This window comes from Cavia porcellus, unplaced genomic scaffold (assembly GCF_034190915.1).
Source record: "Cavia porcellus strain 051 isolate PalLab524CR breed Dunkin Hartley unplaced genomic scaffold, mCavPor4.1 scaffold_1, whole genome shotgun sequence".
NCBI classification, from domain to species: Eukaryota; Metazoa; Chordata; class Mammalia; order Rodentia; family Caviidae; genus Cavia; species Cavia porcellus.
This window is the reverse complement of record NW_026947484.1, coordinates 216,199,809-216,223,510: the sequence shown is the minus strand read 5'-3', so window position 1 is coordinate 216,223,510 and position 23,702 is coordinate 216,199,809. Positions and strand designations below refer to the sequence as shown.

Below are 23,702 nucleotides of genomic sequence, written 5' to 3'. Positions count from 1 at the left end.
AATACATAGTGAGACCCTGTCACAAAAAGAGAGCAAGAAAGAGAGACATGGTCCCTACTTCAAGTAGATCATAATCTAAGTACTACCTAAAAAGACAAAGAACGTCTGAATAGTTTAGTATTACTTAAATAGAAGGGCACTAATTCTTAGAGATCAGCAGAAGTGATTGTGAACCTGTGAGTGCTCAGAGAAAGCTTCGCAGAAGGGGGAGGACTGGGCTGCCTTGAAGGAAAGCTTAGACACTACAGAGGCAAGGAAAGAGAAGAGCTCGTATCAAGTAGAAGAATCTGATTGAGAAAACTCAGGAAACAGCAAATCATACCAACGGGGCTAGACCCATTCCCAAAGGCTTATTGATGCCTAAACAGTAATATGCAAACTTGTTAAGCTGACCTCTAAAAGCTCCCTGAATCCTTGCCTCACCACCCCAGCTAGAATGGTTAAGTTTCCCTTCATACATATTCATTCTGCCCACCCTGCCACATTTGACATGATAAATCCTCTGTGGTGACTGCCTGCCATGTAACCTCATTGTCCTTGTTACCCTGTTACTTAGCACTTGATTCACTCTGTGTCTCTCTGTGCACAAAAACCTGAGATTCCTTTTCTGGTCTCCTTGCTTCTAAATGTATCTCAGAGACAGAGAATTGTTCCTGTGGGATCAAAACCCTCTGTGTGACATACTAAAAAGCACGTAGATCAGAAGCTCTGCCTTGCTTCTGCTACCAACGAGCTGGCAGATGACTAATCAGGTGTTTTTATGATCACGGTATTTCACTATTCTTATAAAAAAAAGTAGGAAGCTTGAGTTTGGCTTTTCTCCATTTTTTACTTTATGTTGTCTAATTATAAAAACCACATTCCTAAGTAGAAAATTGTAAAGAAGCAAGAGGTGTTTACAAACCTACCTCCTAGCAGATACTTCATTATATTGTAATTGGTTTATATTTTTGTAATTTAATATCATAAACCTGAGATCCATCCATTTAAGGACTTCAGGGTACTTTCCAGCTCTAAAATCTTCTTGGCCACTAACTATCTTGTGCATGCTCCCACTGGCTCAAACCTACCAGTGTGGTACATGCATGACTGTCCCTTTGGCAGCTTGTACTACTGATGGTACAAATGGATCTAATCACGGTCTTTATCGGTCTTTTCACTAATAAAATTAATAAAAAGCTTCTCAATGTGACAGTCACATACATATACCACTGATTGTTTAAGCCTCCCAGCAGCAGAGAGAAACATTGCAAAAGTGTTACAGTCATCAAGATAAGCTAGCAGGATGGCACAAAGCAGCAATCTCAGCTACTCAGGAAGCTTGAGGCAGAAAGATTGCAAGTTCACTATCAGCCTGGCAATAGCTAGACCCTGTCTCAAAATACAAAAAGTCTGGGGTTGTAGCTCAGTGGTAGAGTGCTCACCTGGCATGTATGGGGCCTTGGATTCAGTCCCGTGGTACTGCTGTGATACTTGGCCCACATGTCCGATTACTATAAACATGTGGTCAAAGAACATTTACATTTAGAAAAGTCTAATAAGTCCTTTTTTAGTCCAAATAGAGACCCATAGTAATTGCATATTGTCATAAATGTGAAACTTGTGTCTAATGTATATAGTATAGTGGTGATGAGCTTAATGGCAAGAGTGCTACAGTGGGCTGTTTGTATCATTGAAAGCTCTGAAAGGTTCACCTGGCATCTTGTTTTCTGCTTTAACTTTGACTAGCAAAGAGACACAGTGAATACCTAAGTAGAAATGAGAATATGGCTACATTCACTTAGTGCCCCCCACACCCTAACCCCTGCTTACTGTATTTTGAGACAGGACAAGTTGCTCAGACTGGCCTCAAACTCAAGATTGTCATACCTCGTCTTCGTGCATAGCTGGGATTGCTGCATGCAGCATGGCAGCAGGATCATATAAGTTTATAGTATTTGTGGCAGCATTCAAAAGATTAATTTCTCAGGCCAGGGATCTAGCTTGAGCAGCACAGCACCTGCCTGGCAAACACAAGGTCATGAGTTCAATTTCCAGTACCAAAAAAAAGGAAAAAGAAATCATGTCTAAAACTTAAAGATTGTTGCTGCTGGCACTTTTAAAATTAAAAGTGGGCTGGGTGTGGTGGCACACTTCTGTAATCCCAGAGCTCATGAGGCTGAGGCAGGAGGATCATTGCAAATTCAAGACCAGCCTGGGCTGCAAAATGAGCCAAAGGCCAGCCTGAACCACATGGCAAGAGCCTCTCTCTCTCTCTCACTCTCTCTCTCTCTCACTCTCTCTCTCTCTCTCTCTCTCTCTCTCACTCACACACACACACACACACACACACACACTAAAAATGGGCTGGACAAGGCTGGGGGATTAGCTCAGCAGCATAAGCACCTGCCTGGCAAGCGAGAGATCATCAGTTTGATCCCCAGTACCAAAGAAATAAATTTATAAAAAATGGACAAAAAGGAAATATTTTTTCTGTAAATGCTAATATATGAAGAAATTTTGTTTTTTACTTAACAGGTGGTTTGTTCTGGATGCAGAAACGAGAGATCTAGTTTCTATCCACACTGACGGGAATGAACAGCTCTCTGTGATGCGCTACTCAGTGGGTAGGCAAAGATCTCATCCCTTGGCTGCATTTGTGTATTTTTACTTCAGATAAAGCGGAGTCCTTTTTTCTCTGTTCTCTAAAGTTAAGTATCAGATTGGTTTCCATACATCACATTACATTCCACTACTGGAACTACAAAAAAATCTGAAGTCATCAAGCAAACAAATGAATTGTCACAGTTGTATTTGTAACTGAAAATAGAATAAAAAACAATTAGATCCCTTTTTTTAATATCTATGCATACTTAGAATTTTGAATAGGTATTAAGCTGTTTTATTACATCTGGTTTGCAACTTTTTCTTTATACATTACAGTATAAAATACAGTAATCAAAATATACAGATATTGACCACAAATATTCAAGTCCTTTAGAACTCAGATACATTATTACTGATTACATAGTAATGATTGACTCTTAATTAGATAAAAGACTTAACAATTTATTATAACTCCAGCTCTCAGTAATTCTTGTTGTATTTATTCAAACTTTATTCAAAATGTTAATTACATTTCCATAATAATATTAGTTGCCTTTTCCCAGTATTATTGTGGTTTTGATATAGGTTATCTTACCTAGACTTAGATACTTTCTTGTGTTTGACAGTATATCCTAATCATTGTTGGATCAATATCCAAAGAATTTTCATTGCTTCTTACTTGTTTTAAAGGAAGTAAAAAATGCTGTTCTCAGAATTAAAGATTGAAAAGTATGTGCTTTGTGCTATAAACCTAAAAAGTCATGTTGAAGCAGCAAGGCTGTTCTGTTTTGTTCTTGTTAATTTGTTTCTAATGCTGTAGTAACAAGTAACCACTACAGATGTAGCTGTTAAAATCAAAAGATCAGCAAACTTCATTGTGATCTGCTCTGTGCTTAGTGCTGTGGTAGATACAATGGAGGAAACCATAAAAGGAGAACTGCCCCTTCCAAGATAACCTGGCCCATAATTGGACGGATCTTGTGCACTGGCTGAATTAAGCAGCTGTATACCTCGCTTGCCATACAAACACTGTCCCTCCACCCATCAAGGCATAGTAACCCCGCTTTTGCCAGTTATTAGCTAACTGGAAGGAGGCAAGCATAGATGGACCCCACCACCACCACCAAGGCCTGTGAGCATCTACAAGAAGGGCTGCTATGTTGGCTCCTTATTTATTTTTCAGATGTGCTTAGTGATGAGATTTGTTCATCAAATGTCAAATAACACTTACAGTGATGAGATTTAACATTTGCAAAATACCAGTTATTGTAGATCCAGTAAACTCGCAATAAGTCTACCAGCGTATTTCTCTGATGAACACTGTTTCCTGTGTCATTCTAGATGGTACTTTCCTGGCTGTAGGATCTCATGACAACTTTATTTACCTCTATGTAGTCTCAGAAAATGGAAGAAAATATAGCAGATATGGAAAGTGCACTGTAAGTATTGATGTAAAATACAGTAAGTTATGAAACTGCTGGGAAAATTGACTTCTTAGAAAAATTAAATGTTTACATTGATCTATCTTGTTTTCTATTGTTAGCTACTTTAAACTTTAATCTCTTTTTTAAAACTGAGATTACCAGGCTGGGGATTTAGCTCAGTGGCATAAGCGCCTGCCTGGCAAGTGCAAGGTTGTGAGTTCGATCCCTGGTACGAAAAAAAAAAGAACACTGAGAAATAACCTAAGAGAACATTGTGGCTCCCTATTCACTCTAGAATGACACTTCCTTTTGATCGGAGTTTAATATCTGTGTCTCTCACTAGGCTTCAGGTAGTTTTCTTAAAGCCTTTTCTATGAGCAAAAGTATGAGTAACCCTTCCTCAAAGTGGAGGAAGAGAGCAATAAAAGGCCTCTGACTTTCAATGTTCACGTCCTGCCCACCTGTCTCTCTATCCTGTATCTCTTCTCTGCCTCTAGAAATGAAGTAATTTATATGGAGATGTCTGCATTTAAGAGTTAGTAGAAACATGTTTCCTGTGATTTGCTGCCCATTTCTAATTTGCTTACATTATTTTTAGTTGATCTGTCTTTTTGTCACAGAGCAGGGTATTATTGAGATCTCCCAATACATTTGTATTAAGGCTTATTTGATTTTTCATGTCCATTAATAATTGTTTTATGTAACTGGGTTCGCTAATATTTCTTTCATACCTTTTTATGCTGGTTATGTCTTCCTCTTGGATTGTTCCCTTTACCAGGATGTAGTAACATTCTTTATCTCTCTTAATCAGTCTTGGCTTGAAATTCACTTTATCTGCAAATAGAATAGCAACCTCTGCTTTTTTCTGGGCTCCTGTCCCATACAGTATTGTTTTCCATCCTCTAACTTTCAGTCTATGAATTTCCTTTTGAATTAAATGTGTTTCTTGTATAAAGCATATTGTTGGATCTTGCTTCTTGATCCATTCTGCCAGTCTGTCTTTTGACTGGTGAATTGATACCGTTAACATTGATGGTTAAAACTGATCTGTATTGATTTATCCTTGTCGTGTTACTTTCCTATTATTGGCTTTCTTTCCCCTCCCTGCCCCCACGCATCTTCTTCTTCTTCTTCATCGTCTTCATCTTCTCCTCCTGCTCTTCCTCCTCCTTTTTCCCTTCCCTTGTAATTGTTTGCTTTCCTGCTGGATTCCTTCTGTTGGGGTTCATGGAGTTGTAGTCCTTATTATCTCTTTCCAGAATGTCCTGCAGAACATTTTGGAGTGCTGGCTTAGTGGTCATAAATTTCCTCACATGTTCTTTGTCGTGGAAGAATCTTATTTCTCCATCAGTTTTGAAAGACAGTTTTGCAGGGTACGTCAGTCTGAGTTGAAAGTTGTTTTCCTTTAGAACTTGAAGTACTTCACTCCAAGCTCTCCTTGACTTGAAAGTTTGTGTTGAGAAGTCATCTGCAATACTGATGGGCTGTCCTTTATAGGTGATTTGTTTCTTTTCTTTTCTTTTCTTTTCTTTTCTTTTCTTTTCTTTTCTTTTTTATCAGTACCGGGGATTGAACTCACGACTGCCTGCTTGCAAGACAGGTGCTTATGCCACTGAGCTAAATCCCCAGCCCCGGGTGATTTGTTTCTTTTCTGTAACAGCTTTAAAGATTCTGTTCTACTGTTGAATTTCCAGAATCTTGACTGATGTGCCTGGGTGTAGATTTTTATTTTTGATCATTGCTATGTGGAGTTCTGTATGCCTCCCTTATTTGTATGTCAGCTTCTTTTCCTCTACCATCACAATGTCTGTGAAGATATTTTTAATGTCATTTGTGATATCACCTGCTTGTTCAATAACTCCAATTAATCTTAAATTATCATTCTTCTTCTCATCTAGCAGCTACTAGATTGATTCCTCATGTTCCCTTGATAGTTTTGAGAAATTTTTCTTTTCCTGGTTGCTAACTGTAGTCCTGTCTTTAATATCTGAGATCCTGTCCTCCCATTGGCTTAATCTGCTTCAAATACTTTCAGTGGAGTTTTTATTCTCCTGCATATCTGCTTGAATCTCTCTGCTTTATGGATTCCATTTCTTTGCTATGCTGAGCTTCCATAATTTGCTTAAGCTCAGATATCTATGTTTTTGTCTGTGTCTGCTCTAACATGACTAAACACGGTGTGTGTTTGATAATCTCTATAGTTATTTGAGAGATTATTTCTGATTTCATTTTTTCCAGAGCCTCATTCAGTTGCTTTGTTACCATTTCAGAGAGACCTGGTGGGGCTTTGGGATTTTTCAGGCTCAGTGCCCGCTGGGTTTGCCTTTGGTGAACTGCTTGTCTGAGGTTGTGTCTTGTTTAAATGTCTTCTCATATTTTTTCAACGGAATGTAAAACAGTTATACACAATATATAAGACCATAATATATCAACTGTGGCCTCAAGGGTTAAGATTCAAAATGGATTAAAGAGAAAACAGAAAAGGGGGAAAAGAGATTACAAGTAGGTTGAAGGACAAAGATAGGTCCCGCCAGCTTGGGGAAACTGATACAGAAGACTGAAGGACAAGAGAGTGAGAAGAGGTAAAGGAAGAAAAGAACAAACCACACCCACCTTCACACTCAAAAAAAAACAGTAAGAGGAAAGAAAAAAAACAAGGAAAGAAGAAAACAAACAGTCCACTTGTAGGATTATCTCTGAATTCACTAGCTGACAGCTCTGGAAACAGCGTCCTGAATCATGCTACTGTGTCCCCGCAAGCCAGGAGGTGCTTTATGACAGAGTAGCAGCCAGCCTTAGCAGGCCCGCCCCAGACCAGATTCACTGTGGGCTCACTGCAGTCCAGAGCATTTCCATGGCTCTGCACCCTGCTGGGAGCTGCCCAGGAAGCGCGGTGGTTCTGGTTCCGGGCTTATCCGGCTCCCAGCCAGGCGCTCCCTCCTGCCAGAGGACCGCGGCCTCTGCACTCACCACCACCAGCCAGCACGGTCCTCCACGTCCACCACTCCCCTCCACTACTGAGTTTCCCCAGAGGCCTCCGGGGTAGCCACCCGCCACCGTCACATGAGCACACGTCCCCAGGTTCCTGCAGCTCCCCGCAAGCGGTGAGTCCGGCTCCAAGCCAGGGCACCGCCAGCTACTGCCTTCTTCCTTGAAATTTTTCTTGTTACTCTCTCTGTGGGATTCAGTTCACACTTCAGACGCTTTCTGGATGCAGGGGACCCACTTTCTTCCTTCTGGTCTTCCTCATGATGGTATATTCCCACATCTGGCTGGTATTTCAGAGAGGCTGTTTGCTCTGCTGCTTGCTACCCCACCGTCTTCCCAGAAGTTGATTACATTGTTTTTACAAGCTGCAAATTAGATGAACTCTGTACACAACTGAGTACTTTCTGTATGGCAGGAATCTACTACCTAGAAAAATTGTCTAGACACCAGGATTATGTGCAAGGAGTAGCCGTTTGTCTTCAGGGCACAACTGAGAGGGAAGGTATAGCTCATATTTGAGGCCTGAGTTCCATCCCCACACAGGGTGTTTCAGTGCAGACTATATCAGACTACTTCGATTTGATTTGTTTTGTTTTTTTGTTTTTTGGTATTAGACATGGAACTCATGACCTGGTGCTTGCCAGGCAGGCGCTTGTGCCGCTGAGCTAAACGCCCAACCCCTGATTTGAATTCTTCATCACTTAAACCTGAGCTATGTTGAGCAAATCACCTGAAGAACCTAGTTCAGTTTTCTCACTTATAAAGCAAAAATAATAGCGGTTCTGAATTCACAGAATTAAAATAATTTAATGCATGTGAAATACTTAGGCTAGTGTTTCGCATATAAGTACTCAGTAGATGTTAACTAGAGAAAATAAGGTGGCTTGGAATGTATGTTAGGAAATGAGTTTAGGATTAGAAGTCACATGTTGAGCTAATGGCACACAGATCTTTTAACAGTCCTTACCATAGCATTTCATTTTGAGAGAATCAGTAAAATAATTCTCAGAAACATACATGTTACAGTAACCAAATAAACTTCAGTATGAATGTGAAATTTATTTTTACAGTGTACAGATTTAGTGTCTCTTATCCAGAATTCTTGCTGAGGGCCAGGGGTATAGCTCAGCAGCAATGCGCCTGCCTGGCAAGCTCAAGGTGCTGAGTTCGAGCCCTGGTTCCAAAAAGATTGTATCAGTTCATTCACAGAATTCTTGCCTAGCATGCCCAAAGCCCAGGTTTTGATCCCTAGCAGAGAAGGACAGAGAAGGAGGGAAAAAGAAAAGCAAAGAAAGAATAAAGGAAGTTTGGGAACAAAAATTTTGAAATTTTGGATTTTTGGATTTCAGAGTATGCATGTATATATTGGTGTGCATAAGATATCTTGGTATGATACTGAGATGGGACTCAAATCTGGACATTTATTTGTTGCATGTACAACTTGTATGTGTATACTGAAGATAATATAAGTAAAGCAGGCCATTTACTGTTTGAGAAAGAGACTTGCCTGTTTTTGTATATACTGTATATTTGTAACATAAGCCAAAACCAGACCATTTTTAAAGTAGCCTGCATCCAAACTCAGTTGTAAAACTTACCCAAAATATTTTTGACATGAGAACAATATAAACTGTCCTCTTTTTTTTCCATTAATATATTCAAATTTTTTTTTGCTATTTTTGCCAGTAGTGGACATTGAACCTTGGACCTTTGTGCTGAACTCCAGCCCAGCTCTTTAGTTTTTATTTTTTGGGACAGGGTCTCACAGAGTTGCCCAGGCAGATGTACATATTTGTGATCCTGCTGCCTCAGCTTTTCAGCATGCTAGGGTTGTGCAACACCATGACCAGCCTATCAGTTTATCAACTTCATGTTTGTGTTATGAAATATGTACAGCATCAAATGAAATGATTCACTGTAAGGAGTTTTCAGACTAAAAGTTTCCAATGCCTTAGATTTTTAATCATTTTCAATTTCGGCATTTTAAAAAAGTTCCGTCTTCATAAACAGAACATGCAAAATATGACATAATATAGTAGGTATAGCCCAACTCTCATTGTACAAATGAAGAAACTGAGTTTCAGAGAAGATAATGATTTGTCAGTGGTCACAGCGTGACCCAGGACTGGGACACAGTTGTCCTGACTCCTTGTGGAGCAAACTCTGCAGAATATGATAATCCTCAGATTTTTCAGTATGTATATTATTACACTGCCAGTATAGTACAGTGATCTAGAAAAGAAACACGAGAGTGTGTCTTTAGATAATCTGAACAACCTTGGAAATGGTGAGGAATAGCAGTCGATCAATTTCATGAGGCCTGTCCTGCGCCAGCTAGCAGGTTTTATCTGTAATGAGTGTTTAAAATTACAACGTTGAGATGCGCTCGCTCTTGAGTGCTGTTTGCAGCTGTAATGAAAGGGTCAGCCGCTCTGCTTTGCCAGTTTACCTTCTGTCTGTGCTTTGCTTCCAGCTGTCACTAACCCACCAAACTGATCTGACAGTCTCCTGTTAACTGCCTTTATCTTTTGTCTGCTGTTATAGTCAACAGACAAAACTGGGTTCATTTTTTTTAAAAAAATGGGTTCGTGCCACTGAACTTTGCAACTTTGGGCAAGTTATAACTTCTTTGAGTCTTAATTCATTTTAAAATTAGAATTTTAATACTTCCTATTTTATATGGTTGTGGTCTTAAAGTGTGACAGTTAGAACTTCTCTTACAATTTCAAATACCAGTTGGGCATGGTGTTACACACCTGTAACCTGAACACTCAGGAACCTGAGGCAGGAAAGAGGCTGTGGCAGGAGAGTCACTGCAAGTTCAAGGCCAGCCTGACATAGAGAGGCCCTGTCTTTAAAAAAAGAGAAAAAAAGTGCATTTTCTATTTTATTTCCAATAGTCAACATTTAAGTGATCACTGTAGCTGAAAAAGCATCCTGGCCTTCGAGCTTTAGAAAAGTCCCTGTAATAAAGCATAGCCAGTTACAATCTTTGGGCATCTGATCCTCTGCATAATATCACTTTATGTCAGATGTCCATTGAGAAGATGGCTGGTACCAGTGAATGGAGAACTGTGCTGTTTGGTAGAGGACAACTAGCTGATGCACGATTCCCTGACAGGTGATGATGTTCCCATACGCCAGATCCTTGCTCTCGGCCTTGTAAGCTAAGAGACAAGACAAGATCCATTTTAGAGAGGTGAACTTACATCAGCCACATTCTCCACAGCTAGTTTATAAAAACAGCAGTTTATAATGAATCTGGCTGGAAGGGCACTAAATTCCAGTCTTCTCTGGTCAGCCATGTTCTCTTTTTATAAGCAAGTCAATACTAGTAAAGCCACTTGAAGTCAGAATCGTAATTTATTCATTTAGACTAAGATACATAAAAGCCAACAGGACAGCATGAACACGCTCCAGTCAGTGCGCTGTTTCCGTCTAGAGGGAGGCACCCGGGACAGCAGCGTGCAGTCATCACACGGCAGCAGTACTTACACCCTCCGTAGAGCCTCAGCTGTCACTGGAGCTCGCCTTGGTTAGGTCTTTCTGTCCTGGACACAAGCGCTGTGCACCTTTGTCTCTGACTTACACTGTCCTTCTGACAGCATCATCTGAGTAACCTTTTCTTTGGACAGATTCACGTGTGCAGTCATCACAGCGTCTTACATGGGCTTACCAACTGTGAAGCCATTATGGCCCTTGCTTCTTTGCCTCTTTATGCTTTAGTCTTTGCTAATTCTGAAGTTTAATAACTCAGAGAAAGGTTCTTGGCTGGTACTTGCTTGCAGGGGTCCCCAACCCTTAGCCACACAGGCCAGTACCCCTCCGTGGCCTGTTAGGAGCTGGGCCCCGCAGCAGGAAGTGCACAGCAGGCTGTCCAGCAACCTTCCTCTGTGGTATTTCCAGCCGCTGCCCACGGTGTCTCCCCATGGCTCACGTTACCAACCAAGCTCAGTCTGCTGTCAGAGGAGAACTGTCCCTACTGCGAACTAAACCTGCGAGGGTTCATCAGAAACCATCCCCTCCCTAGGCCACCCCTCTGACTGTCCATAAAACTGATCTCTTGTGCCAGAGACATTGGGAGCCACTACACGGTAGTTTCCAAAACAAAAAAAGTTTGCCTTTTATTCAACAAGACTGACTTTCACTTTTTCCTTATCCTAGATATCTTTCCTAAGCAGTGTATCTGCTTAAAACTTGAGTATTTCAAAAACCTTGGTATGGGCTGGAGGTAGACCAGCATTCATATGGCCCTGAGTTTGATTTTGAGCATTAAAAGCAGGAAAAAACCTACATAAATCATGTATTTGAAAATTGATCATTTATTATTTCTTCCAGGTGTTCTTATAACATGTAATGTTTGCTCTCAAAAGGACTATAATAGTTATAACTTAGAATCAAAATTGTCTTTTCTTTTTTTTTTTTTTTTAAATCTGTACCAGGGATCAAACTCACGACTGCGCGCTTGCAAGGCAGGAGCTTATGCCGCTGAGCTAAATCCCCAGCCCTAGAATCAAAATCTTTAGCATATAAAGTGAGATGATTATCTGGTTAACTTCCTCATTTGATGAGTAAGAAAAATGAAAACAACCATACCAAAGTTCACTTTCACAATTCTTTGTTTTGTAATGAGTGATCAAGTGAGTCTCAACCCAGGTACTTGCCTCACTATAGAAATAAATTAATGAGTTAGTCTCCAGAGGTGGTAAGAACTGGGTTAGAACTCGGATGTGTTCTTAATCAAACCTAGAGCATGTGTTAGAAACCTTTGGTTAGGTCCTGGCCCAGAGTAGTTTGGCCTTCATCTTTTTTTATGTTTGTCACTTTCCCTATTTATCCTTCCCATTTAGTTTTAATGTTGCATGATCTTTGTCATTTCAGAGAGCACAAATAGGTACAGTACAAAGTGAGAGCATTCTCTTAAAGGAGTTTATTCTCTGTGAAGTTACACAGAAAGAGCATAAGATTTTCATTTGTCTTTTATTTCTGCAAAAGACCAGTCTACCAACAAGACTTTCTTCTCCACGCCTGTGTCACTGGGATATAGCCTTAAGGCACTGCTTGTAAAACAGCAGCATGACAATTACAGATCCCTCTGAAAGGCAGGGATCCCGTTACCTGTGAGAGCAGTGAGGGGTGCACAGCACTGCAGAGCATTCGCGTCTTGTGGCGTAGTGCTGACACGAGTGCCAGCCTCAGTCATCACACATTTTCAGCTGAAGCTGCCGTAGCACTTGCTTAGGTGCTGAAAGACGTCTCACAGACTTACTCGATTTCCTGCACATCACTGGCTCTGGCCCATCTCTGAAGGAAACGACTTCTGAGCCTGGCCGCTCAGGACAGCAGGGAGAGGGAGAGGAAGAGGCCGGCAGTCACTCCTGTGCCCTGCTGACCTGGGCCTGCCTTTCTCTTCCCTTTCTGGGCCTGCTAACCTGGCCTCTGTGTCACCTGATGGGAACTTCAGCCTTTTTTCTTTTCTCTTGCTTCCCGTGAGAATTCTCATCTTTTTAGTTTTTTGAAAATAGTAGAAAATGTGATTTCATAAACTATAGGACTGATAGGTTCTTGTCTGCATCAAGACTTCACTGGGGAAGTGGTATGATTTCGTAATTGCTGCTAAAAAAATGTTTTGGGGCTTTTGTTCAGGAGGAGGTTGTTTGTTAAGTTTGAGGCAAGGTGCCCAGGTTAGTCTCAAACTCACAGCAGTATCATGCCTTGGCCTCCTGAATCCTGAGGTGACAGATGTGAACCCCCACACCCAGTTAGAAAGCTTACAAGGCAGTTTGGGTCTGAAAAGGTTTTTTTCCTACAAAGCCTCAGAATTGGAGAGCTGGGCTGAGGTAGTATGGGTCTGGTTTTATTTGTATACTGGATTTCTTAGGTAAGATTTAATATGACAGAGGGTTTTATGACTAAAAAGAATTGGAAATTATTGGTAAGTTACCCAGAGATCTCTTCTGGTACCAACTTAGGTAGTTTTACAGATTTTTTTTGCTTTCATTTTTGCACAAAATTTCTTTAGCTTAGCTTTTCGTATATTTATTTTGAAAAATGTGTGAAAAGATCCTAGCTTACTTACAAATACCTTTAAATGAAACTTGCGTATTACTTTCCATTGGTTATTGTTACAGATGAATATAAATAAGCTTAAATGCTGTGTTGATTTTGCCCCTAGAATCTCCTGACCTGGGTTTGAACCCTGACTATCATTTCTTTGTCACATGACTCCAGGAAAGTTACATAACCTCCGTGTGCCCTCTGTGTTTCCTCGTCTCACTAAGGTTGCTGTGAGACTGCGATGTGATGGTGTACGTGCTTGGTAAAACTAGGTGTTAGTGCAACAGAACCCACACTGAATTTTTCAGTGTTACTGTCAGTAACTAGATGATCCTGAGTTGTAGGGGAGTTTTTCAGTTTAACATTAATCAGTTAACTTTCAGAAATAATTTTATAATTTATAATTGTGGGCAACTGGATATTTTCCTCAAAGTGTTTGTGTTGTGATTGACCTAGAGTTTTTATTGTATTGCAGTGTGATCTTAGTCCTATAAAATGGTTTTCTGTTTGAGTCATTGCTGTATACCTTTTAATACTCTACTCAAAGATCTAGCCCGAGATTACCTGTATGAAAATGCAGTGATACACTAAGAACTATAAAGTAGGCAAGAAATGCATTGACAGGTTGTATTTTGTTTTGTTGTAGAGATTTTATAACTGTCTACTTTGAAATTTCCAAGAAAATAAACAATAAAACTAATCCAGAATTTTAATAAGGTAGTAGAATAGAATATTATTATAGAAGGTATTATGTGCAGTACCTAGTGACATGCTAGGGATATGGTCTCATTTAAAACAGATCGTCATTGGGGCTGGGGATTTAGCTCAGCGGCATAAGCGCCTGCCTTGCAAGCAGGCAGTGGTGAGTTCGATCCCTGGTACCGATAAAAACGAAAAAGACAAAAAAATAAAATAAAATAAAATAAAATAAAATAAAATAAAATAAAATAAAATAAAATAAAATAGATCCTCATGCTGGGGATTTGGCTCAGTGGTAGAGTGCTATACTAGCTTACATGAGGACCTAGGTTTGACCGCCAGTACTGCATTGAGAGAAGAAAAACACAGGAACTCAAGATCCTCTGTCCGTCTGCATCATCTCCCTAGAATGTTGTCACCCTTAGGATTGAATGCTTCCAGAACTTTGCCCATCACGTCAGAGTTCCAAGTAGAAAAAGCAGAAATAAAAAGGTACTCCTTGAAGTTTTTCTGGAAGCTCCACTCAATGACAGTATCATTCATAGCTGCAGAGAAGGCTGGAAAATAGCCATTCGAGCTGTACATCCAACAAAAGAAAGATAATGTGTATTAATAGGTAGGTAGCTAGGTGGGTAGATAGATTGAGCTAATTCAGATACGAACAGTGGGTGCAGATGCTTTGTGAGTAGCAGCAAAAGCTACGTGAGTAGCAGCAAAAGCTACGTGAATTGCTAAGTCAAACTTGTAAATTGAAAAGATAAATATTTCCAGGTGAAAATGTTTGATAAAGATCTGTTCTCTGCAAACTGTTCTCTAAATTTGATGCAGTCTTACTTAAATGCCCAACATGATATTTATGGACTTGATAAAAATAGATCTAAAGTTCATCTGAAATTTTCCACATGTTGCAGAGCTCTCGCAGGTGATTGGGGTAAGGCACATTGACTAATATACCAGAAAAAAAAAGTCACAAACAGACCTCTCTTTTTTGGAAGTTTACCAAGTAATAAAAGGGTTATTTCAAATTAGAGAAAGAAAGCACTCTTCTCTACCTTCATTACTTAATATTATTAACCACAACTTTCTGTTTATAAGATTAAATGTGCTTACTCTAGGAGGCTGTGGCAGGAGGATTATGATTTCGAGTTCAGCCTGGGCAATTTAGTAAGACCCTATCTTAAATTTTAAAAGGAAGCCAGACATGGTACTGCATGCCTATCAAATCCCAGCACTTAGGAAACTGAGGCAGGAGTATTACCTCAAGTTCAAGGCCAGCATAAACTACATATCAAAGTCTTGTCTAAAGAAACAAGAAATTAAAAACTTTTTAAAGCTTGGGGATCAATATCAGTGAAAAATTAATCCCTGTTTTCCATTATGAATGTACAACTTTCCTAAGATAGGTCTTTCCTAAATTTGGGTGATTTTCCTACTCAGGACTTTTTTTTTTTTTTTTTTTTTTTTTTTTTTTTGAGAGATACTTGACAATGATTTACCTTTTGAGAACATTCTATGCCCACATTGATGTGAGCCACAAGAAATTTATGTTTTCAGGCAGTGCTTTTATGCCCTTCTAAGTGATGTTACTTAAGGAATTTCACAGAGGTGAAGGTAATACTTTTAAGTACTTCTGCATCAGGATGACCGCATCTGGAAGGACTGTACATTGCCGTCATCTGTCCAGTTAATTCCTCCATTCATGTAGCAAGCTTATTTCAAAACATGGCTTCCTCAGACATGCAAGCCAGCCTCAGACTTGTATATGCTGTTCAAAACATTGAGTGAACCTCCTTCTTCTGATACTTTAAAAACTGATTTTACCTGACATTGATATGGCCTTTGTGTGCCTAGCAAGTGATTCTCAACATCTTTTCTGTTATATGACCTAATCTAATGATTTTTCTAAAACTCCACAGTTCTCAAGTTCACATAATTTAAATTCACTTAAACATGGGGACATGTGTTTACCACTGTCACGGAGATTATGGGTCCAGAAAGACCTTGGACTATATCATTAGACTTAAAGATGCTGGAGTACAAAACTAGACTGTAGGAAATCGGTGAATTTGAGTCGTTATCTTTGAAAAATCATAAAATCTGGGTAATTTATCTGATACAGTTTATTGGAAACTATCAGATGCTTATATGAAAGCCAGCAAAATTCAGCATTGAGTAGGTTTTTTTAGTACAAACAGTGGTGGTAAAACCTAAGCAGCTAAAGATGAATTTTCCTGTTTAAGGAAAGTTTTGAGGAATCAGAGACCAGTATTGGATCAGAAGAAAGGAGTCTAGAGTTGGGTAACTTTTCCTCATGGAAGATTCTTTGGAGAAAGAGTTTTTAGGAGTCCCCCATTCTGACTACATGTGGGTGTCACACCCAGCATGCAGCCCACGAGAACTGTGCGTACTTCATTCTCAGCATGCAGTGTAACAGAGACACCAGTGACAGATCTGGTATCTGTTGCGCTGCCCTCTAAGACAGAAGCTGAGAGACTGTCTCTAGCAGAGGCAGCAAGCACTGGTTTCTGGTATTTAGGTAGAGAGACCAGGAAGATTCTCCTAGGTTCTGGGTGCTTCACATTCTCATTGTGGTGCAATTCCCTGAATTCCAGTCCAGCCCCAGCTTTGACCGTACCTCTAGCATCTCCACATCCGGCATCTTTGGCTTCCAATAAGACAGTGAGGCAGCACCGAGGGCTATTACGGACCTTGTTCATGAGCAGAGCCCGCTTTGTACTATGGAAATCCTGACTTCAGGAGTGGGGACTAGAAAGCAATATTGGCTGTTAAACTAGTTCTCATTCAAAACTCTAAAAGCTTTCTAATAGTTGATCTGTTTTTCTATAGGGACATTCCAGCTACATCACACACCTTGACTGGTCCCCAGACAACAAGCATATAATGTCTAATTCGGGAGACTATGAGATACTGTACTGTAAGTATGAATGATTAGATGTGCTAGGATGTGTCTGCTGGTAGCGCTAATTTAGACCAGGTTTTGTGGAATTTCAATTATGCAGAGAGTCAATGCTGACTTTAAAGCATATGTTACTCTGAGCAGAGTAATGAGAATCTCAGATGCGGTTCACTTTTCCAAGAAAGTAACGAATTTACTTAATGGGGTGGAAATGAAGGTACGTGTAGTAATAAGTTACTCGGTGAGATGGATGCTGCTCGGAGTGGTTTTTCATTTAACAGCTTCGTGGAAGCACAGCGAAAACATGGGTAGGCAATTATTCTTTTTAGAGAAAAGTTTCCATGGGAAACAATTTATAGTTCTAGAAAACCTGTTGATAAACATTTTATTTTCCTTTTTAAATATTTTTTAATACTTTTCAATGTATGGCTTGTAAATACAAATAAACATAGCAAGTTTGAATCAAGATGGACTTTAAAATACATTTGTGCACAGTGCATAATTATACTTCCTGTTTCTAAATTTAAAGGGGACATTGAAAACGGCTGCAAACTAATCAGAAATCGATCGGATTGTAAGGACATTGATTGGACAACATATACCTGCGTGCTAGGCTTTCAAGTCTTTGGTAAGAACATGATACATGATAAAAAGACACTGTTAGGTTTTCATATGTCATATATTTACTTGCTTAAATCTATAAATGAAAAATATTTAATGTTATCCCTATTATGTCAGATTCAGAAAAATTAGATTGAACTAAGACTAAGATCGAACTAGACTAAGATTGAACCAATATGGGGTTGGTTCCCTGCAGAACCCAGTGTGACAGGTACCCAGTAAGTATGAAAGACAGTTGAATTTATATAGTAGTGCAACTAATGTCCCTACTTTTTTCCTGCAAGTGAAAATTGATGTTTTTAAATGGGTAAAGCCACTTTTAAAAACATAGCAGCTTTATTGAAATCTCATTGACATACAGTACACCTCACCTTTATTGTACAACTCGGTGGTGTTTTTATATTTAAATGTGTGAAATTATCTTTGTGGTCTAATTTTAGAATATCTTCATCACACTGAAATGAAATCCTGTACCTGCAAGATACATGTTTATCATCTCCTTTCTCCCCAGCCACAGAAACTCTTTCCTGTTGACTTCCCTATTCTGATAATTGCTCTGCATGAAAGCATCCAATATGCGATCCATTGAGACTGTCTTCCTGCATTTACCATGACAGTTTCAGTGAGCACAAAACCCCCCAGTACTTCATCTGTGACTCACAGAACACTTTGTCTGGATACATACTGGGTTTTGTTATTCATTCATTTTTTGGCTACTCCCTTAGGCTGTTTCTACTTTTCAGCTATTATATAAAAACGCTGCTGTGAACAATTACGTGTGAGGTTTTCTGTTCATGTTTTCATTTCTCTTGAGTATACCATGAGGCGCAAAATTGCTGGGTCAAACAGTAAACAAGTTTTGCCTGTTGAGGAACCGGCAAAGTTTTCCATAGTGGCTGCACCATTTACATTTCTAGCAGTGGTGTATGCGGGGTCCAATTCTCCTGTCCCTGGATTACTGCATTACTCCGCTCACATGTGAATGTTGCATCCCAATGCTATTTATCAGTCTACAAAGACTTTTTAGTAGACTTTTTGGTACCAAGGATCAAACTCACAACCTCACATTTGCCATGTGGGCATTTGTGCCATTGAGCTATATCCCCAGCCCATTTAGTAGACAGTATTTAAAGATAAAATTTGAAGATTATTCCTAATCTGATATTTTGGATACTCTAGAAATCTGTCCTCTATGCAGTTTTTTCTAAGCCTTTCTGCAGCTTTAAATATCTTCCTGAAAGGCTCTGAAGATAAATGAAAATGTTAAAATAGCAAACCCTTTTGTAAAGAATTAAAACCGATGTCAGACTTAGTAGTTAAAATACTCTAGATATGGATGTGGCACCCAGAGCAAGTAACAAAAATATTGTCTTTCACTTTAAGAATATGTCGCAAAAAAAAAAAAAAAAAAGAATATGTCTCAACCCTCTGATCATAGATCCAAACATGTTTTCATGCAATGTGTTACAAAAATGGCCCAGTATACATTATTTACCTAAAACAGGTGCTGTCAGGATGGAAAATAGGTTAGGAAGAAATTGAAAATCCTGACTTGTCTGTAAATAATTTTCATTATTCTGAGTGAGACTCAAGTGGTAACTTCCCTGGTGATTTTAAAGAGGCAGGGTTTTTGTTTTTTGTTCATTTGTTTTTGCTTGTTAGAATTACCAATTTTAAAAGTATTTTGACTTATTTTTAACAAATTTCCAAAAACAGATTTGTTCTCTTAGAGTATGGTTCAGCCACAGGAAACCAAGTATCTCAACCCTTAAATGTTCCATAGTTTTAATTTAGCCAAATACAAGTTTATGCTAATTATGTTGACTTGGTCACCAATGCCTGCCTCATAGGGACTCAGCGTTACTACATTCGGTATGTCTTGGAAATGAATAATGTTGCCAGGAAAGTTCTTTTGGCCTGTGTACTAGCCAGTGGGGGGGGGGGGGGCGGGCTATTCATTGCCATAAGAAAGCTCCTGGGGTCTTCTTAGAGGGACCTGCTTGGAAGGAACCTGGAATACTTAGTGCTGTGGCTCTGACTTGGCACCTGGCTGTACAAGTAACTAAAACCTTTCCTCTAATGAGAAAAAACTTTGAAGCATTTATTGTTGAGATGAGGCAAGCTGCAGTTAATTACTTAGCACCACCTACTGGCTAGTACTGAGTAGTGTTGAGTCTAAGTTTTCCATCCTGAGACTCTTTGGGTTTAATATACATAGTGTCACAAGTGTATGTTTTTGGCTAACGTTTTAACTCCCTACATTTCCATATCAAAGGTGTCTGGCCAGAAGGGTCCGATGGGACAGACATCAACGCACTGGTGCGATCCCACAACAGAAAGGTGATCGCTGTTGCTGATGACTTTTGTAAAGTCCATCTGTTTCAGTACCCCTGCTCCAAAGCAAAGGTAAGCACACTGAATAGAAAGCAGTGTTGAAAGCAGTGTGGTGGGGCCTTTTTTGGGGAGATAATTTTGTGTCACTGCCAAGAAAATACCTGGAATTAGTAACCCTCCCCGTGACACCATGCTGCCCAGGGGAACAGTAGGGTCATCTGCTTGTACCCTGCAGACACTGTTTGTCTTATCCTTCCTCGTGAAGGCAAAAGAGAGAACAGCTGGAGAGTTGGCAACTGATGTTGTTTTCCTTAATCCTGTTTCCTAAGTCGTCTTATAATCCTGCCACCCTAGTAAATGCTCCTCTGGTCATCTTAAGAGAAGCTTAGTCCCTGGCAAGTGTATTACCAACATCCAAGAGAGGCAGACTTCATATGTGGTGGTTTCTTTTAAATAAATAAATAAAATTGTTTTAAAAACATATGATATGAAAGCACAGATGTCCATCCAGTTATCGTCAGCCACTGCCACCACCTGCCTGCCTGGGATTGATCTTAGGGCCTTTGCACTGAGCTACATCCCCAGTTCTTTCAGACGGTCTCACTGAGTTGCCCAGACTGAGCTCAAACTTGTGGTCCTCCTGCCTCTGCCTCTCAAAAAGTGCTGAGATTACAGGCATAGGTTACCACACCTAGCTGTTGTGTCCTTTTATACAATAAAGAGGGACTAAAAGGAAATTGCTACTAGCTTTATTCCTTAGACTTGGCAATTTGGAGCTTTGAGTTAAGGGTTTTACAAGCTGAGTTACCTGCCTTTCCTGTGCATCTCCATTGCTGGAGGCAGGTGTGGAAGGACGGGTTTAATGCTCTTGTCTGCCTCATTCGTTTCATGCAGGCTCCCAGTCACAAGTACAGTGCCCACAGCAGCCACGTCACCAATGTCAGCTTTACTCATAATGACAGTCACCTGATTTCAACTGGTGGAAAAGACATGAGCATCATTCAGTGGAAGCTTGTGGAGAAGTTGTCCTTGCCTCAGAATGAGATCTCGGCAGATACTACTTCAGCCAAAGCCCTCACCTCTTCCACCGAAGGCATCGTCCAGCCTGACACTCACGCGCCAGCCCCTTCCCAGTCCTTAAATGAGACCGCTGAAGACCACAGTAGAAGCAGCAGTCCTCCCACGCTCCTGGAGAACAGCCTGGAGCAGACGGCGGCAGCCCATGAAGAGCACGGAGAGGAGCAGAGTGAGGGTGGAAGCGAAGAGCTCGGGGAGCCTGCCGATGAGGGGCCGGCCCCCGAGGAGCAGGAGCCGGAGCCGCAGCCGGAGCCGCAGCGGCGGGAGGACCCGCAGCAAGCCGCCCCGCTGCCCTGAGGCCCTGGCTGGAGCGCCGCTCTTCTCCTTCAGCAGCGGGTTCCACGGTGAGGTTCAGATGAGGGGTCAGCCGCGATGGAGCATCGCTGTGGGTGGAGGTGGTGTTTCCCACGTGGTCCCTGCTTCAGTATCCTTCAGTCTTTCAGATACAGCCAAGCTTGGCTTGGTATATGTTGAAAATTAACCAAACTTAGCAGTAGAAGACTGAAACATTAATTCTGTCTCGGAAGTCACTGTGCATGTAAGTGGAATGATGTAAATACTGGAAACAGAAGCAGCAGTTATATTGGTTGAAATAAACTCCTTGTTACCTGAATGCATTTTCTTCAGGAACAGCCAGAGGCATCGCACACACTGTTACTCATCTGCTGGCCTAGACGCCACTCCCCTGATGCAGGCAGGTGCCTGGAGCAGCGGAGCACTCTTATGCAATGTCTTCCCACCAAAGTTAATGGAAATTTCTTAATTAAGAAAAACTTCAGTATTGCCCAGTGCAATGGTGTTGCCTTCTTAAATAATAATGACTTTTTACACTACCGGTAGATGTCCAGATGTGCTTGTTAGTCTACTATATAGGTGCTGCCTTTTCTAAGTTAAAACAAGGAACAGTTCTTAATTTCTGGTGTGCAAATCTATTTTATCTTAGAACTAAGCATTGGTTTGTTGAAGAGCTTTTAATGTATATTAAACCATTGATACTCAGAAATGTGGGATTCCTCCGAGGAGCCTTTTACTGCTTAAACATTTTCTAATGTTTGGCATTCGAGTGAATGGAAGAAAAAAAACCACATGCCTTTAAATCTAAGCTGTAATAATTACCTAGCTAATTACCAGATTCTACTTAGCCGCCTTCATTATTTGTTCCCTCAACAGGAGAAATATAAACACAGTATGTTTAAGTGATTGAATTGGTGCTTGAAATCCATTTGTTTAATTGTAATTTTCTTAGATTAATTGTATTGAGGGATAAGATTCAGCAAATTGCAAATCCTTTTTAACAGAAGTGTGAATAATAGTCACAGTAATTTTTTTATAAACTGCATACTTCACAGATTTACTATTTGTATTTTTTTCTGATGAAGTTGTTAGACGCCTTGCAAATTTAATATGGCTGTCTCTTACTGGGGCAATGCATGTATTTTTCTGCATTGGAATTTTTTTTTTTAAGTTCCGTCAAACAACTGTTTTTCTTACATATTATTTCCTACTTTAAGTACTGACAAATATGTATTTCCTATATATTTGTTTATACTTTGAGTACAATTTTTTTTTTTACTTTTTAACTTGCTGCAGTGTTTTGATACATTTTTTTTTTTTTTTTAGTTTGATCATGTTTAGAAACTTTGGGTAAGTTCAGAAGTCTTAAGTATGCAAGAGTTTACGTGATTGTGCCATTCCAAAGTGCGTCAGAACTGTCATTCCCTTCTAGTATCTTCTCAGGAGTAATGCGTATCAGGTATTTCATCATCATTTGGTATATGGAAACTCCAGTAAGCTCCCAAGAACACTTGCAACGTTTATAGTCACACATCGTATGGAAGGGTGACAGTGTGTGTGAAGGGGCAAGTGGAGACCCTCTGTGTTTGTGTGCATCTCTAGATAAGAAGACATGTGCCACATCAGAGACACTCAGTATCCAGCTATGTGTATAGGTATGTGTCTGTGTATATCTCTTTCCTTTTGTTTACAACTTTTTTTAAAAAACCTCAATGTAGTTCTCTTCAAAAGAAGATAGGTTCCAAGCATCCTGACTTTTCCCAGTCTGTCCTGTACATAGTTAGCAGAGAGCACCAGTGAGGATCAGGCGCACACAGCCACCTGTTAGCGGCGGTGCTGAACCATTGGGTCAGCATGTGCTGCTCCCTGCAAGCCAGATACTACATGAGCAAGCAAGTCTAGGAGCAGAAGGTGTGTTCTTTTAAGTACCTGGAAGATGCAGCTCTCCTGGATAAGCAGGGAGTTGGAGGACATCAGTCACCTTTGGGGTTGCCATGTACATGAGATTTATCATCGTGATACTCTTGGGTGGTAGTTTCCAAAGACACTACTAATACGCAGAAAGCGTTCCAGCTGTCTAATGCTGGCAACTACTGTTTAATGGTCAGTTAAATCTGTGATAATGGTTGGAAGTGGGTGGGATTATGAAATTATAGATGTTTTTAGGAAAACTTGTGAATGAAAATGAATCCAAGTGTTTCATGTGAAGATGTTGAGCCATTTCTATCATGCATTCCTGTGTCATGGCAGAAAATTTTGAAGATTAAATAAAATAATCAAAATATTTTGTCTCTTTAAATGTCTTAACTCTTAATTTATACTGCTGATTTCCCTAACCATCCACTTAGCAGAAGACACAGCAGTTTAAGAGAAAACACATCAGTTGAGCGCTGCTGTGGATACGATCATTCTGGTAGTAACAAACTCCATCTCGTAACATTAGAGGAATTACTTCCTATGCTCCCATTCAGTAGAGGAATCACTTAGTTTATTTCACATCTGCACTTTCGTGTTTAACACTGAGTAATCCTGGTGATGCTGGTTACCTGCCTGACCACCACCTCCCCACGCTGGCCGGCCTCTGAAGCACCTGAACTCCGGAGGCCAGGGTCTCCCATTCTGGCCTTGTTCTCTGTGCTCGGTTCACAGACTCTCCATACAATCACCATACAACAGCTGCTGCTGGTTTTCTACGAGTTAATATG

General features: G+C 40.2%; 1 protein-coding gene across 8 annotated transcripts in view; it reads left to right on the top strand.

Moving 5' to 3' along the window:
• The window catches only part of Eml4 (EMAP like 4), a 150,881-nt gene extending 127,585 nt beyond the window's left edge, over positions 1–23,296 (top strand). For all 8 annotated transcript variants that reach the window (XM_063229321.1, XM_023566363.2, XM_013155892.3 and 5 more), the window contains 6 exons: positions 2,518–2,606; positions 3,928–4,025; positions 16,602–16,689; positions 17,201–17,299; positions 19,568–19,698; positions 20,521–23,296. In XM_063229321.1, the coding sequence (XP_063085391.1) occupies positions 2,518–2,606; positions 3,928–4,025; positions 16,602–16,689; positions 17,201–17,299; positions 19,568–19,698; positions 20,521–21,000 (985 nt within the window). In that variant the 3' untranslated portion in view covers positions 21,001–23,296. The remainder of the gene's footprint in view (positions 1–2,517; positions 2,607–3,927; positions 4,026–16,601; positions 16,690–17,200; positions 17,300–19,567; positions 19,699–20,520) is intronic.
• The last annotated feature ends 406 nt before the right edge of the window (positions 23,297–23,702 follow it).